At 43.5% G+C, this 15,979-nt stretch overlaps 1 protein-coding gene and 1 long non-coding RNA gene across 4 annotated transcripts in view; one reads left to right on the forward strand and one right to left on the reverse strand.

Moving 5' to 3' along the window:
* Positions 1-4,466: 4,466 nt before the first annotated feature.
* slco2b1 (solute carrier organic anion transporter family, member 2B1) overlaps positions 4,467-15,979 on the forward strand; it is a 43,954-nt gene continuing 32,441 nt past the window's right edge. Inside the window, exons 1-5 of one of the 3 annotated variants that reach the window (XM_050037526.1) lie at positions 4,467-4,642; positions 9,363-9,493; positions 10,654-10,791; positions 11,387-11,549; positions 12,978-13,199. In XM_050037526.1, coding sequence (XP_049893483.1) covers positions 9,407-9,493; positions 10,654-10,791; positions 11,387-11,549; positions 12,978-13,199 — 610 coding nt within the window. In that variant the 5' untranslated portion in view covers positions 4,467-4,642; positions 9,363-9,406. Of the gene's footprint in view, positions 4,643-9,127; positions 9,233-9,362; positions 9,494-10,653; positions 10,792-11,386; positions 11,550-12,977; positions 13,200-15,979 lie in introns of those variants that run through there. The other 2 variants (XM_050037509.1, XM_050037518.1) reach the window with 2 other exon arrangements.
* LOC126385866 (uncharacterized) lies at positions 4,638-9,124 on the reverse strand. The gene is made up of 3 exons (XR_007569453.1): positions 8,852-9,124; positions 6,542-8,759; positions 4,638-5,232 (listed from the first exon to the last, which is right to left on the reverse strand). It is a non-coding gene; the product is annotated as an uncharacterized LOC126385866 (long non-coding RNA).

Raw genomic sequence — 15,979 nt, forward strand, 5'->3', positions numbered from 1 at the left:
GAAGAGAAGAGAAGAGACTCCTATTAATGACTTAGGAGTGAGAATAAGGAGTCCCATGACAGAGTTGGCTGTGATGTCCCAGCGGTTAAAGTTTTTTCACTCTGCAGACTGATGTCTGTTTGAGTTCAGTCCTCTGAAGGAGGAAAGTTTCTCTCAGTTGAACACCTGGACACACCTGCAGGGTGTTGTGATGTCACAACTACTGATATGGAGGTCACAAACACTGTTGGACGAATTCACAAAACCAGCACAAATGAGACAAGAGGAAACTGAGAAATTCTCAGATACTCGGGGCCGAATTCACAAAGAATGAACTGCGGCCGCTGATAGCACCTTGAATGACACTTCATTTGCACCCGCAGTTTGCTCCGTCTTAACGTCCTATTCACAAAGGATATTGCGCTAATGATATACCAGCGCAAACACGCCCACAAAGTTTGGCAGCTGAGTGCAGTTTGCCCCTGATTTGCCCCTGATTGCAATAAGCCACATGGCAAAGTTATTTTTTTTTCACTTAACTGCGTGTGGCTATTAGCGCTGGTATTAGTTAGGCTAATTAGACTGTTTGGCAAAGTACTGAATACTGTATACCCTCATGTAGTGATGTCTGCTGGTGAGTCAGTCTAACAGTGTCGGATGGGTTGAGGCTGTGGATTTGACCAAGTTTGACCACTTTATCACTATTCCCTCTCACTTGTAGCTGTTTTTTCGTTATCTTTTGAATTTAATATGAATTATGGAACCGTTTTTGTTCACGTTTGTTTCCCCCGTTTCGTAAAATAAATTATTGAAAGTTGCTTTTGAAGTGCGTGACAGAAGTGCGTTTTGAGAACGACCGCAGACTGTCACCTGTTCAACGCATCAATATCTTCGGATGCCATTAAAGTAATAATGATTATAATAATAATGTCAAAATATTATTTACAGACTGATTTAACAGACGATCACTGCTGCCACGATCACTGGAAAGTCTGGGCGAGAGGCTTCCACAGAGGAGCGCCCAGTTTGCACCAGCTTTCTAAAGACGTTATTTACTTCACTCAAACTGCGTGTGGCTATTAGCGCTGGTGTTAGTGAATTAGACGTTGTTTATCAATGAGGCTCATTTGCATAGAAAGGGGCAATTTTTCCGCCAAATATATGCATATTACCTCATTTAAATACGTGCAAATAACACCAGAGCACCGAGACGCAATCTGCTTGGAGCATTTCAGCCTCTGCGTGTGCTTTGTGAATTAGACGGGATCTGTTTGCTCCTTTTTTACCGGTTTAGTGGCCGCAAAAGCCACGCAATCCTTTTGTGAATTCAGCCCTCAGAGAGTAAAATGCACCCCCAACTGTGCTGCCAAGCAAACAGCATCTCAGGCCCCTCTGCTCTTCATACATACTTAAATGAGGTAAACTGCCTGCGTCTGGCCCAAAGTCGGCCCCTCTCTATATAAATGAACCTCACTGCAAAAACAGTCCACTAACAGCGAGTCACCGTCACAGAGACGTGAAATTGTTGTCAGAAGGACTTTGGACTGACTTAACGTCTGAAAACATTAACATGTTGTTGTGAACACAACGTGTTGATGTTTTGCAGACACAGGGTTTTGTTCTCCATAGCTGACAACTAAATGTCATTATGCTACGTTGAAATAACGTTGGCATGAAACATTTGGAAAGACGTTGAATTTTGGTTACTTAGCAACACAACTTAAAACCAACAAAATATCACCTGTTGTCAGTATTCTGCATCAGCTGGCGCTGGCGTTAGACGCCATCCTGACGAGAGATGAGAGGACTTTCTCAAACATCACTTTTCAGCAGATGCACCTCAAACATTACAGCGTGCAGGTCGCAGTAACGTTAGCTATAATAATGAGGAAGAAGAACACTTTGCATGACGGCTGTGATTTAAAGTTTTCAGGTGATTTGCTCCCTGTAGATGTGTGATGCCAGATTCTGACGGCATTTTTGACACTAAACTTTGTAAATTTTGAAACTGTTCCAGACGCTCAGGAAATGAACCTGAAAAAAGGGACTGACACACTGTCCTGTGACGTCCACATCTGGTGCAGGGGGGAACTGGAGCGTCATATTTAGACGTGTGTGTCCACTGACAAAGTGTCAGTATGTGACAGGTTGAGATGAGAACACGTCCTGACACAACACTCACATATAACAAATAACATTGGTCCTGTTCATACTGCACGGTGCGTAACGGAAGACAAAACCCACGGTCCTTATTGTGAACATGTGAAGGTTCATCTGCAGCTCAGACATTTAAATCATCCGTGCACGTCTCCAGAGTGTGAGCCTCGACTTCACCTCGAACAGTGTGTGGTTTTATGTAATGCATCTAAATATAATTTATTATATCAAATATAAACTGACCTGGTGTTTTTATGTGAAATAATCTGAAAGTACCCTCAGCTGTCAGACACATGCAGAGGAAACATGACACGAGATCATTTGAGTTGACTTTGGCGCCACCTGCTGGTCACATGACGTCACCGTCAGCTCAGCTTCATCATGAAGAAACTTTCCATCAGTTTGTTTCCAGTTTTCAGCAAAAAGTCATGAGATAAAATAAAAAGTGTGTTTTACCATCAGCTGACGTCACGTGACGTCACGCCCCCACACATTCCCTCTGCTCTGTCATTTTCATTCATCAATTAATCGATCGAAAGAAACTTGATCAGCAACTGTCTGTTATTGTTTTGTTGTTGTTGATTCATTTCTAATATTCAGTGGTCAGTTGTGAGATTTTGCTGCTTTTATAATCATATATGTAAATTAAACATTTCAAGGCTTCAGGTTGGAATATACGAACAGCTGATGAGTATTTTTAATCACCAGTCAAAAACATAATCAGCAGATTAGTCATGAAAATGATCTTTATTGTTATATTATTATTAATTTGTGGCTTTTGGTCAAAATAAACAAACATTTGATGACATCACTTTGTGCTGAAGGAAGATGAACATTTTTCACTGTTTTCTGATGTTTTAAAGAAAAATGAAAAACATAACCAGATTACTGGTGAAAATAATAATTGTTTCATGTTATTAAATTATTTTGGTGTGTTTTGCCTTCGTTCACGTCACAGTAGAAAACAACAGGACACATTAGTTCAGGTGAGGTTTGTACATGAACTCCTTGATGTTGTTTTAATGTTTAATCTTTCCGACAAGGAAACTTTGTTTTTTAAACTAATGTTTTTTCCATCAGATTTGATCTCGTCTTCATCACTGAGCTCTGATCCTCACATATGAAACAGCATTTTGTGGTAGTTCGGCCGAGGAGCAGGAGCAAGGTTCAACTCTTTTATACATGTTAAAATATAGAAACACACTAGTTTCACAGCAGTAAGATGGATTCTTATAGTTTCACATAATATATCATTTTATTCTTTAGTTAAAAACAAACACACGCTGGCCAGCTGAGAGGACGTGTGGAAAACTCCTTGATAAAAATGCATGTTAAAAAAAACAACAACTTCACAATGTTTTCCTCTGAACTACAGTGGACTGAAGTGGCATAATTAATCATTTTGGTGGCGTATATGTAAGTTCATCATGGTTTATGTTATGGAAGATGAAGCTGCTGCCCTGAATCTTTGGTGTCGACACACAAAGCAGCTGAACAGAGTCTGAAGAGAGAAAATAATAATTGTAAATGACTTCAAGTTTGATGAATGCATCACTAAAATAATAAATATTCTTTTTAAATTTGAATTTCACAGCAGTTTTGGGCAAACTTTAAAGGCTCTCTAAGTCTTCCTAAGCTTGAAAAGTTTTTGTCACATACAGCAAACATCTCCTCACGGTCCGCTAGCTACATGTCCTCTGAATATGCTGTGAAAAAGTCCGGTCTCTGTAGGCAGCCCAGGCTCCGCACATGGCAACAAAAACACTTCACTTCTGTTTACGTTCAATAATGTTATCAAACACAACGGAGCAAGCTCGCCTTTTAGCCTCATTGTAGCCTGTAGCTCTAACTGCCTCTCTGGGCACAGCGTTCATATGCGTGTGCTTGCTTTCGCTGGTCTCACGCTGGCTGGTTGGTGCAGCCTGGACACAAATGTATTTGCGGAGCCTGGGCTGCCTACAGAGACCGGACTTTTTCACAGCATATTCAGAGGACATGTAGCTAGCGGACCGTGAGGAGATGTTTGCTGTATGTGACAAAAAGTTTTCAAGCTTAGGAAGACTTCGAGAGCCTTTAATACAAATGTGCAGTAAAGAAATTAAAAATAAAAAAAATCAAAGATCATGATGAGAAATTAAAAACACAGGATCAGGATCTGTTCTAGTACACACACACACACACACACACACACACATTCTTCTTCACTGTCTGAACCTGGTGCCTACATTACCCACAGTGCAACTGGACCAGCTTGAGTTTCTCAGATTCCTGCCTTTAACAGCCAGAGTTCAAATTCCAATCCTCCCTCCTCCTCCTCCTCCTCCTCCTCCTCCTCAGTGTGTGGGGCAACAGAGCTGCAGGACTCTCAGCTACTGACAGATCGGCTGTTCCTCCTCCTCCTCCTGCTCAGTGTGGGGCAGCTGAGAGGACTGTCAGCTACTGACGGAGCTTTACTGAAACACTGCGAGGGAAATCAGAGGAACTGACACGAGCTGCTGCTTTCACAGTGAGTCTGAATCATTTCACTGTTCTTACTGGGACTAATGGGAGTAATGGGAGTAAGGGGACTGAGCTGCTTCAGCAGAGCTGGTTGGTGAAAGCAGGAGAGTCTGTGCTGCTTCTTCTCTCACTTTGCAAACTGAAGTCAAACTGTGCAGAGCTTCAGGAGAATGAAGCTGATTTATTGACAGCTGTGACTGATGACTGAAAGCAGCTGCTGTGTTGAGGTTGTGTTTCCTCTCTGCATGTCTATAGGTACATTTGAAAAACATCCTGCAGTAGGTTGCAGCTTTGTGCTCCTGTTGAGACAAATAATAAAATGTCATAGCACGAGGCGTTGAGTCTGACAGAGACACCGTCGCTCTGCTGGGTTTGAAAATGTTAAAATGTCTTAAACATGATTTCACTTTATCTTCTGGAGCGACATTCACTCAGTCAGTCGTGATGAACTGAGACCACGTGGAGCTGAACTACATCAGACGAGCTCTGGTTTGCTTCACCAAGTGATGATGATTATGATGACGATGCAGCAGTCAGATTCCTTCTTCATTCCGCAGAGACACAGTCAGCTTACTGGATGGTACTTTTTCAGGACCACTGAAAAAACAGAGTGACTGTCAGAAGCAGAAAAACACCTCAGTTTCCATCATTCATACAAACATGCAGCCCAAAGTGCTTCACATGGCAAAATTAGGACGAGACAGACACAAAACTAATTTCTTTTTAAAACCACAAACCAACCAAAACAGAACAAACTTACAAAACAGATGATTAAAACTCCACAGAATAAAAAAAGAGTAAAAAAACAAAACATAAAATAGAATAAAAATGAGCAGGAGAAATAAAAGTAGGTAAAAATTAATGGTTAAAACTTAAATATCCAGACTGTAATGTTACTCCACATTAAAAGCCAGATAAAGAGTGACTGAGTGCAGTTTTTCTTGCTGCTTTTGGTTCAGTTAAAAGAATTATTTTGTTATTTTTTTCTTCATTTAGCTCTAAAAAGTTTTTACCCATTAATGTCAGCGTGACAGGCAACGAGAGCATGCAGTGCATTAGGGGCATTTGGTGTGACAGAGACATACAACTGTGTGTCATCTGCATAAAAGTAGTAATTAACACAGTGATGGCTACTAATGTTTACAAGTGGAAGCATATATAACGAAAACAAAACTGGGCCAAGAATGCTTCCTTGAGGAACACCACATTTAATACTATGAGTCTCTGACACATGAGCACCCCGGCTGACAAAAAACAGTCCGTCAGTTAAATTTGTGAGGTTGTAATGCTGTCAGAGAGAAAACACACTGCAGCTCCTCTCATGGCCACTAGAGGCTGCTAAAACACTTTATCAAAAATATTAGTCTACCTGTCGCCAGAGGAAAATGTTCTGCAAAGCACAAATATGTTTCATTTGCACATTTCATATATTTTATATGAACGATGTCATCGGGAGGTCGAGGGGATGTTGGGTGGAGAGACGCCTGCTGAGCTGCACTTCAACACCAACAAACTACTAAACTGGCTGTGATTTAACAAGTCATGGCTGTCTCTCCTTCGCCGCCAAACAAAGGTGTATTTTTAGTGACCCGTCGCTGTTTATTAAACAACGATAGTGCCAATTTTTTATTTTTTTTACCCATACATTGCTCCTGTATTTTTGCGACCCATCCACCACCTGCCCCCCTAGAGACCACCTGAGACCACTTCCGTCTTTACTCCTGTCACTGGTCACATGATCACAGCCTTCCAAAATATGTGGGTTATGTACAAAGTACTGACTTATGATTACGTGGGATATGTACGAATTTTGGTGCATTCGTATTTGTAGGAAAACGTACAAACAGTGTGTGTGAACAGCCTGATTGGTCATAAACCAAAGTATTAAATACATGAACATCTTGACCTGATGATGGCGCTGGAGGAATTCTCAGAGGATCACTAAAGTTATGACGGATCGTCCTCAGGAGAACATGAACGATGAATCATGTTTCATCACAATCCATCCAACAGATGTGGAGACTCAAAACCACAAAGCTGAACCTGCAGGTGGCGCCAGAGAACAAGTCATCAAAGTCAGTGTGGTTCATCCTGAGGGGAACATGAATGTCTTTACAAAATGTGATCCATCCAACAGAGACGTTGCAGTCTGACATCACCGTCATGCTGATAATAACAACAACAAGTTCGACTAGCTCAAACAACCAGACAAGTCTCTAACAACAAACAGCCTGTTCTTATTCTCAGGGCGTCAAACAGCGACGGCGTCAGTGTGTTCACCTCAGGCTCTCTGCTGTGGCTCAGTGTGTTGAAGGTCGTCTTGTTTTGATTTCACTCTGCTGACATTCCTCCGCTGATAAGAAATCTCTTCCTCTCTGGAGGTTCGTCTCCACCTCTTTTATCTCCTCTCTCTGTTTTGCCGTTAAAAACAAAACAATTCAGCCCAAATCCAGAAATAATCACGAGACAGCGCCGCACGATGTGAAGGAAGACACAGATATTAAGATACAGCCATAAATATACACAAACTGTTTGATACTGACTTAAGTTTGTGAGCAAATCACAAAAACACATATTTAGGGATGTTTTCGATTCATCAGCCGCACGTTGGTACCTGCCAATTTTCCTTTTGACTGCCATCAGCCAATCAGTAAATCAGATGACATCACTGACGGATGTTGTTCTGTCACGTCTCAGGCTACAGCGCAGATGTCCAGACTGAGGGGCCGTGCACACGCAGCATCTTTAACTGGCTAGAAAACGCGAGGTCAGGTGCCAAGTGCCTTTTCTGTGCCGGCTTTCAAAAGCGCTGCGGCAGGTTGCTTCTAAGGTTGCTAAGCAACCCTAACAAGCATGGTATAGGCTATTTACGTGAAAGAGTGCAGAGCTGATCTTCTTCCAGGAGCTGTTTATAAGTGTGTAGGCCTGTCGTCTGTGGGACAGATGTAAAGCTCTGCCCTGCACTAACATGATCAACGTGTTTATCAGACTGAATATCCTCTACCTCCTCCCCCTCGGTCACATCATCCGTCGTCACGGCCTCCGATTCCACTGTTACGCTGACGACATCCAGCTCTACATCTCCACCAAAGCCATCACCTCTCAAACTGTCTCTCTGATATCAGACACTAGATGCAAACAAATATCCTCAAACTCAACTACGACAAATCAGACTTACTCATAACTGGTCCAAGTTCCCTCACCCTGGCAGCCAAAGACTTCCATCTCTTTATCGACAACTCCACCCTCTCCCCCTCCCCCCACTGCCTCAACCTTGGAGTCATCTTTGACAGCAATCTCTCCTTCAACCAACACATCAAGCAAGTCACCAAATCAGCATTCTACCATCTCAAAAACATCGCCCGCCTCCGCCCGTCTCTCTCCTTCCCTGCAGCTGAAACTCTCATTCATGCTTTTATTACATCTCGAATCGACTACAGCAACAGTTTCCTCTACGGCTCAACCTCCAAGTTCCTAAATAAACTTCAGTATATCCAGAACTCTGCTGCCCGCCTCCTCACCCACACCCGCTCCCGTGACCACATACCGTATCCAATCCAAAATCCCCCAACTTACCAACAAAGCACTTCACAACCAGGCCCCCTCCTACCTTAAAGACCTTCTCCACCCCTACACCCCTTCCTGCACCCTCCGCTCCTCTGTCCCATCGTCCCAGGAACAACAGGAAACGTGTTTGGGACAAACAGAGATCTTTCCAGAAACATCGTCGTGATGAAAGGACTCAGTAGTGTCAAAGGACGCAGCCTGTCGTTACATCGTGAACAACAAATCTGTGATGTCATCAGCAGGAGGAGAGCGAGTTAGCGGCAGTAGCTCAGTCCAGGGGCCCTTGGGCTGGAAACCTGAGGGTCACCGCTTCAAGTCTCCGTACAGACCAAGCATGAAGTGTGGACTGGTAGCCAGAGAGATGCCAGTTTGTCTCCTGGGCACTGCTGAGGTGCCCTTCAGCAAGACACCAAACCTCCAACTGCTCAGGGTGCCAGTCCAAGGGTGACTTCCTTGCTCTGACAGCTCTCCATTTAATGCATCTTCTTTGTCTTCTTCTTCTTCTTCTTCTTCTTCTTCTTCTTCTTCTTCTTCTTCGTCTTCTTTGTCTGGTGGAGCTGACAGAGTAAAGTAAAAATAAGTAATTAGAAATATATAAATAATAAATATATAAATATTCCATCAGCTGCTCGACAGAAGTTTTTTTTACCTTGTTTCCTAAACTGTGACTGTGGAGTGTTTCTGCTGTGTGTGAAACTGCTGAGCTTCATCCATGACTTGCTTGAATGGTGTCTCGGAGCTGTTGTGTGTTTAACCACCATAAAAACATTTTCCCTCTCTTGTTTTTAACCCTGCAGTGTTTTTCCTGTTGGCCTCCATCTAAGCTTCAGTCCTTCCACCGCCAGCAGTTTTAACTCTCGCCTTATCTCCCTCCGCCTCTCTCTGTGTAAACACGCAGCACATGCCCGTACCTTCTTTATGCTCGCACAAAGCTGTTTACGCAGCATGAACATGAAGAGTGTGTGATGCTGTGCAGCTCAGCGTGTGTTCATGGTTCACGCTGTGTTTGTGTTCAAAGTTTGATACTTAAGATATAAAAGTTAATGTGTTAAACAGTCACATGATCAGAGTGTGGGTGTTGACATGTACTTTGTGACTGCAGTAAATCCTCCGAGGTGATATCAGAGAGTGTGAGTTTGACCTGTGTTTGTATTTTACAGGTTTAGTTTTCCTCTTCTGTCTCTGCGTGGTGAAAACTTAAATCATGGGCGCCAACGACCTCAACATGAACTCTGACCCCATGAGGTCATCACCTCCTGCCCGATCCCGGAGTCCCTTCAACAGCATCAAGGTTCGTCTCTGCTTCACATCCAGCGTTTGATGATTAGAAACAACTGATTCTACATGTGTTTGGTTTTAAAGGGAAATACTGTCTCTCTGTCTCTCTGTCTACTGGGAGGATATTTTTTAACTGGAGTAAAAAAGGCCAAACGTTTTGAGCAAGAAATCAGAAAAAAAATTTGAATTTTCACAAAATAAAAACAATTTTTATGTAAATTTGATCATTTGAGGCTTTTTTTGCCTGAAATTTAGAAAGATTCCAGATTCATCTCTGTACAGACGGATAAGCAGCACAATATGTCACATATAGTTCGAAACCCACCGTGTCATGTGTATCTGTCGTGTTTCTTAAAGGGAAAACTTTGCTAACAGTGTTTTAAAAGGGGCACAAGATAAGATCAGACCTAAGATAATGAAACATGTTGAATCTGTTACTGTGTTGTATAACTTGATATAAAACCACACAGCAGAACTTTGAACCACTCGATAAAATGTGGCTCTGGATCAACGACCCAAATGCAAGAAAAACTTTGGCTTTGTACGTTTCTGCAAACAACTGATTTGTTAATTTGCGCGTTATTATGAAGCAGATACGTCAACAGCTGTCTTTAATGTGTTGTTACGTTCAGACAAAGATCATGTTCAGTGGATGGAAAGAGATGATGGGTTATTAGAAACACAAAAGTTTGGCAGCATGAAATTACTAGAAACATTATGTTGGGTGGCACAAGTGCTGCTGGACAAGTGGCAACATTGTCCAGGAAAACAGCCATGTTTAGCAGCACGAAGTTGCTGAACACCAACAGTCTGACTGCCTTCAATCCTTCGACAGTTGATGTTTCCCTGGAAGAAGAGAAACCTGCTGACAGAAACAAGAGTTAGTCACTTCTTTTCAGTGGAACTTGTGTTGAGAGGCTTTGTTGCTTTCAGCTGAGCAGATTCCTCTGTTGTCTGTAACTTCACTTCCTCAAGTCCATCCTGGAATTGTTCTCTGAGGCCAATGTTTCCTCACGACAGGTCGTGTCATGAAACTCTGATGAGTTCACTGTGTCATAAGTCACTTATTAGTTGTTGGTTTCGAAATTACACTGATACCTGCAGAGTCAAACCTGTCGGCCATGTTGGGTCTTTTTACTCATCTCCCTTTTTTCTCCTTCTTCCTCTCTGCAGTTCTTTGTGTTCTGCCACAGCCTGCTGCAGCTGGCGCAGCTGTTGGTGTCGGGCTACATGAAGAGCTCCATCTCCACCATCGAGAGACGCTACGGCCTCTCCAGCCAGAAGTCAGGGCTCCTGGCTGCTTTCAACGAGGTCAGTGCAGGACACTTCCTGCACTTTGTTTACATCACTGCTGCTGCGCTTTCCTGCCAATCAGATCTCCCACTGAGTGTTTGTTAAGTGTAGTTTTAAGAGGAAACTTTCCACCAGCACTTTTTCTTTACTTCTTTTGTTTTCAAAAACCTGTTTAACTCAGGATGAATACTCGGGTTTCCAAACTAGCAGTCTGCAGTCGAGTTGAACACCAGGAAGATCTCAGTGTTTTCTGTGAGGTCACTCTCCTGAGAAATATATCTGCAGTGTCATGACGTGTTTAGCATGTGTGTGTTTGCATACTGAAGAATGAGGTATACGCCGAAACAAAGATGTTAAATCATGTGTGTTTTCCATCTTAATATGGTGGTCGTTTTGTAGGAACTGTTGCCCTCCTGTAGTATCACCAAACACATGTTTTCTGACATGTATACAGTGTTTTTAAATCAAACTTGGTTTATAGAGAGAAATGCTGCGATATATTTGTGTGACGTGATAATTTCACAGGACAACTACATTCTACTTAATTCTCATCACTGTCGTCGTCACGCTGCACGGGCTGTTGGTGTGACTGTGTGTCGCTGTGTGTGTCCAGGTGGGGAACACGGTCCTCATCGTGTTTGTGAGTTTCTTTGGAAGTCGAGTCCATCGGCCTCGGTACATTGGAGGCGGAGCTCTGCTGGCCTGCCTGGCCTCGTTGCTGATGGCACTGCCACACTTCCTGGGAGGACTGTACGAGTACACGGACCGCATCAGCTGTGAGATCAAACACACACACACACACACACACACACACACACACATCCTGCCCAGCCTCTGGTTCCCTGTCAGCAGAATGAGCAAATCTTCCAGTTAGCGCACCTCATCATCAGTGGGCGTGTCATGTTCCACAGATCAGAAAGAGACAATGGAGGAGGCAAGTGGGAAACTGTCAGAGAAGAGGGCATTCAGTGGTCGACAACACGGTCTCATCCTCAGGTCATCATATACACTATGTCACACCCCTTCAGCATGTGATACCAACACTGGAAGCAACGTCAGGCGTTTCCATATGATGCAGCTGGTCCCACTCTGAAGTTGTCAAAAACCAGCGCTTGGTCAGTGACTGACAGCGACAAAAAAAGCCGTCCTTTCACACAGGCATGATATTCAGCCAGACCAGCAGCATCAGGGGGAAACGTGGAGGGACAACAATGAAAGTTAAGGTGGCGGAAGTCCAAGTAGGGTGGACGGGAAGGGTGGTGGGTGGGTCTAACAAAGATGGTCTTTCACCCAGGTGGCCGCTGTTCACTTCCTGTAAGATTGTAAAGCCAAACCCTGTTCTTTTTTCCTAAACCCAACCACGTGTGTGTTGTTGAAGGAAAACAAAACATCAATTCGTGGTGTTGTACCGACGTAGTGCTTTTATTTTGAAAGAGACTGTATCAAATTGTACATTTCCTGTGAAAACAGAAGTGTATTTTGAAAACAGACAATGCATGTAACAGGCTGAAGTTGACACGGCGTCCCAGAACGTCAACAACCAACACACCCAGGGTACCTTGGACGTCATATGTGGACGTCACATGTTAATGACCAAACGTGTCAACTTCTGCCTGTCGGTGGTTGTTAGACCCATCCACCACGCCTCCCACCTGGCTTCCTCGGAATTCTGCCGCCTTAACTTTCATTGCCGTCCTGCAGCATTTCCCCTTGACGCCGCCAGACGTCATGAAACATAATGGTGACCGGCTACGCATCATACAGATGTGAAAGAACAGCTTCTTTGGTGTCTGACGCCAGAAGTCACTGACTGACTGGTGACGACTTCTGAGTGAGACCAGGTTCAGGACTTCTAAAGATAAATATCTCAACAACTATCAGACAGATTGCCATGAAATTCGGTTCAGCCATTCATGACCCTCAGATGATGAATCCTAATAAGTTTGGTGAGGCTCTGACTTTTATCAGACGTTACACATACTTCAGTTCATAAACCTTACATGCTTAAATGACAGTCTGAGGAGTCCTGCACGGCCCTCTGTAGGGACGATACACTCTTCTGATTGTGACGTGTCCTGTGGCCCCGCCCTCTGGATCAACTTTACATTATTTGACCAACTAGTGACTCTGACTGATGGAAGCAATGTGGGCCAGAACAAAGTGCTGGGACATTAACACTCACCTCCCCCTCTGTTTCCCAACAGCCTCCAGTCTTAACTCCAGCCTCTGCCAATCAGAGAGCACCCTCGCCACCTCATCATCCAATCAGAGCTGCAGCCAGCATGAGAGCCACGTCCAGGATAGGATGTACCCTCTGCTGCTGCTGGGTCAGCTGCTGCTGGGTATCGGAGCCGTCCCCATCCAGCCCTTCGGCATCTCCTACATCGATGACTACGCCAGCAGGAAGAACTCCCCGCTCTACCTCGGTACGCTGAGCAAACACTGAATACTGTTTTATCCAAACTGTCCTGATTAGTGATAAACGAGTGACGGCAGATTAAACTGTTTCCACCAGAACAAAGAATTGTACAGAACATACAGTGAAAAAGAGAATTTGAAACTTGCCAGAATCAACTGCAACACCTGTCCTCAAACTCTCTGACCTCATGTGTCACAGACAAACTGTCTGTGTGGGTGCAACATGTTCTCATCCCACCACGTCCAAATACTGCCACTTTGTCAGTAGATCTGCACGTCTAAATATGGTGCTCCAGACACCCTCCTGAATCAGTTTTGGACATTACAGGAAGATGTTTTAATTAAACTTGTTACACACATTGTGTCTTCTCAAAACTGAGCAAAGCATAAGTTCAGTCTCACATCCCAGCTACATCAGCTGGTCGCAAGCAGCCCAGTCAACTGACGGATCAGCTGACTGATGGAAGGGAGTCGGCTGATTGATCACATGATTCCTTTTTATGCAACCAATCAGCAAATCTCATTCAGGGCACCCTATTTAAACTGCTTCCTACTGTTGCTGCTTCCTCTGCAAGCTGCTTTGCAACCTGCCTCCACCCCAGCTCCTCCTTTTCATGCTGTGTCTGACTTATCAATGTCATTTCTGTTTGTCATTGATGCTGCTCTGTTCTGTTCTCGGGGGGGGGTTTGCTGCTGCTCTCCCTGCCTTAGGCTTTCCATGTAGGCGCATGGAAGGGCATGTGCCTACATGTGCTCTCTTTGCCTCAGGCTTTTTCCATATGTGTGTGGAAGGGTGGTGAGGTATGCTGTCTTCACCTTAGGCTTCCCACATAGGCGCATGGAAGGGTGGAGAGGTGTGCTCTTTCTGCCTTAGGCTTTACATGTAGGCACATTGAAGGGCAGGGAGGTCCCAGAACAGAGCAATGCTGCAAAATATCAAATCGCAAATAGAAATAAGATTTTTTTGCGGTCTGGACTGAAATAAAGTTTGGTTTTCACAGGACATGAATAGTTTCTGCTCGTTACATGCAACTAGTGTTTTTCAAAATAAATTACAATGTGAGGTAAAATGCTTAATTTTTTGGCAACAAGAGCATGTGGTTAGGTTTAGACAGAAACACCATGGTTTGGCTGAAAATGTACTGAATGGAACTGGACAGCTTACGCTCAGGTAGAGGTGCAGAGTTTGCCCTCAAAGTTCATGTATATGCATGGATACGTTACATTTGTCACAGACACAACGCGTCTAACAAGTGTTAAATGAAATACCGTTCATGAACGTCTAAAACAGATGCAGGAGGGTATCAGAAGCGTCACATTTGGACGTACATGTCCACTGACAAAGTATTTGTATTTGACGAGTTGGGATGAGAATAAGTTGTAAAAACCACCCACGTTTGGTGCCTAAAAAGCTGCTGGAAGCAGTGGTCCGCAGCTCGGCAGGAGTCTCTCCGAGGTGTCACACCATCCACCATCGCCTCCACCTCCTGATGACAGTCAGCTCATGTCACTTTACAAACGTTGATATGAAATGTACAAACATAACTTATCTGTGGTTTGCAGAAACGTACAAGGCCAACATTTCCTTCTGGTGGCTGAGCTGAGTATTTTTGGACTGTGGTATTTGTACTTTTACAACTTGATCCTTATTTAATTAAAACTGTATTAGAACTTTCCTTTTCAAAACAGCATTAAGAATAAAAGCAGGCTTGTACTCTCTACTCCCCACAGTTACATAACAGCAGAGTACAGAATCACTCCTTCCTGCTCATGTTACCAGTTGGCCTGAATGGTGTATGTAACCCTGTTTTATCTGGAATATTTCATTAGCAGTGTCATATTTTCCGTGCAGGCTGCAGCTCCAGATGTTTTGCTGTGAATCATGAAAAAGAAAGACCTGAATCAGGTCCTGTGTCAGAGAGCTTCCGATCAGCCTCAGTGTGACAGATATTTGCATGCTAACAGTTTGATGTTAGTTCATGTCTCAGTGTGTGTGAATGCTCCTGCAGAGTAACACCAGCCTGTGGCATCTGCAGCCTCTCAGCTTACACAACAGACTGGTTTTATTGGTTCTCTGGAATCAGTCTGAGGCCGGAGTCATGATGTGCTCATTTACCGTCACTGGTTTCACTCTGCATGAACACTCGCTGATATATCGGATATAGGAATTATAAGGTTTTACATCAAGGATTTATCCAGCCCAGTCACCAGGGGAAAATGTTGGCATTGTACAAACCCTCCTACAGACTGAGAGACTTTAGCACTCCTACAGGTTTACTGCAGCTACATTGTGCAACATGGATCTGATGAGCGTGGGAACAACATCAAGTTGTCTGCAACTGTACGATGACAGCGCCGACTGAATCACATACGATAGCCTTCCATACTGAGTGAAGAAGGATGCTGCACGGGTTATTACTTCAACTGTGAAGCACAACATAGAGGGGCACATTATTAAGATTAATAAAATCATTATTATCAATAATGGAATTAATAACATGCCTGAAAAAAATGTTGATAAAATGTCTGAAAAACTAAAAAAAAATTAATGAAATTTCCAAAATATGTCAAAAAAATGTCTGAAAAAAACAAAACATTGTTACTGATCTTCTGTGGTACCAACCAGGTCTGCCAACGTGTGAATCAACTCAACATTTCACAGAAGAGATTTTGTCAAACAGAAAACAGCTTAAGATTTAGACTAGTCCACAGCCATTGGTAGCTTTGTCACCTTCTACCTATGCCAGTCCTCAATGCCTATGTGCAGTTTCACATAGATTGACCACGT

This window comes from Epinephelus moara, chromosome 3 (genome assembly GCF_006386435.1).
Source record: "Epinephelus moara isolate mb chromosome 3, YSFRI_EMoa_1.0, whole genome shotgun sequence".
NCBI classification, from domain to species: domain Eukaryota; kingdom Metazoa; phylum Chordata; class Actinopteri; order Perciformes; family Serranidae; genus Epinephelus; species Epinephelus moara.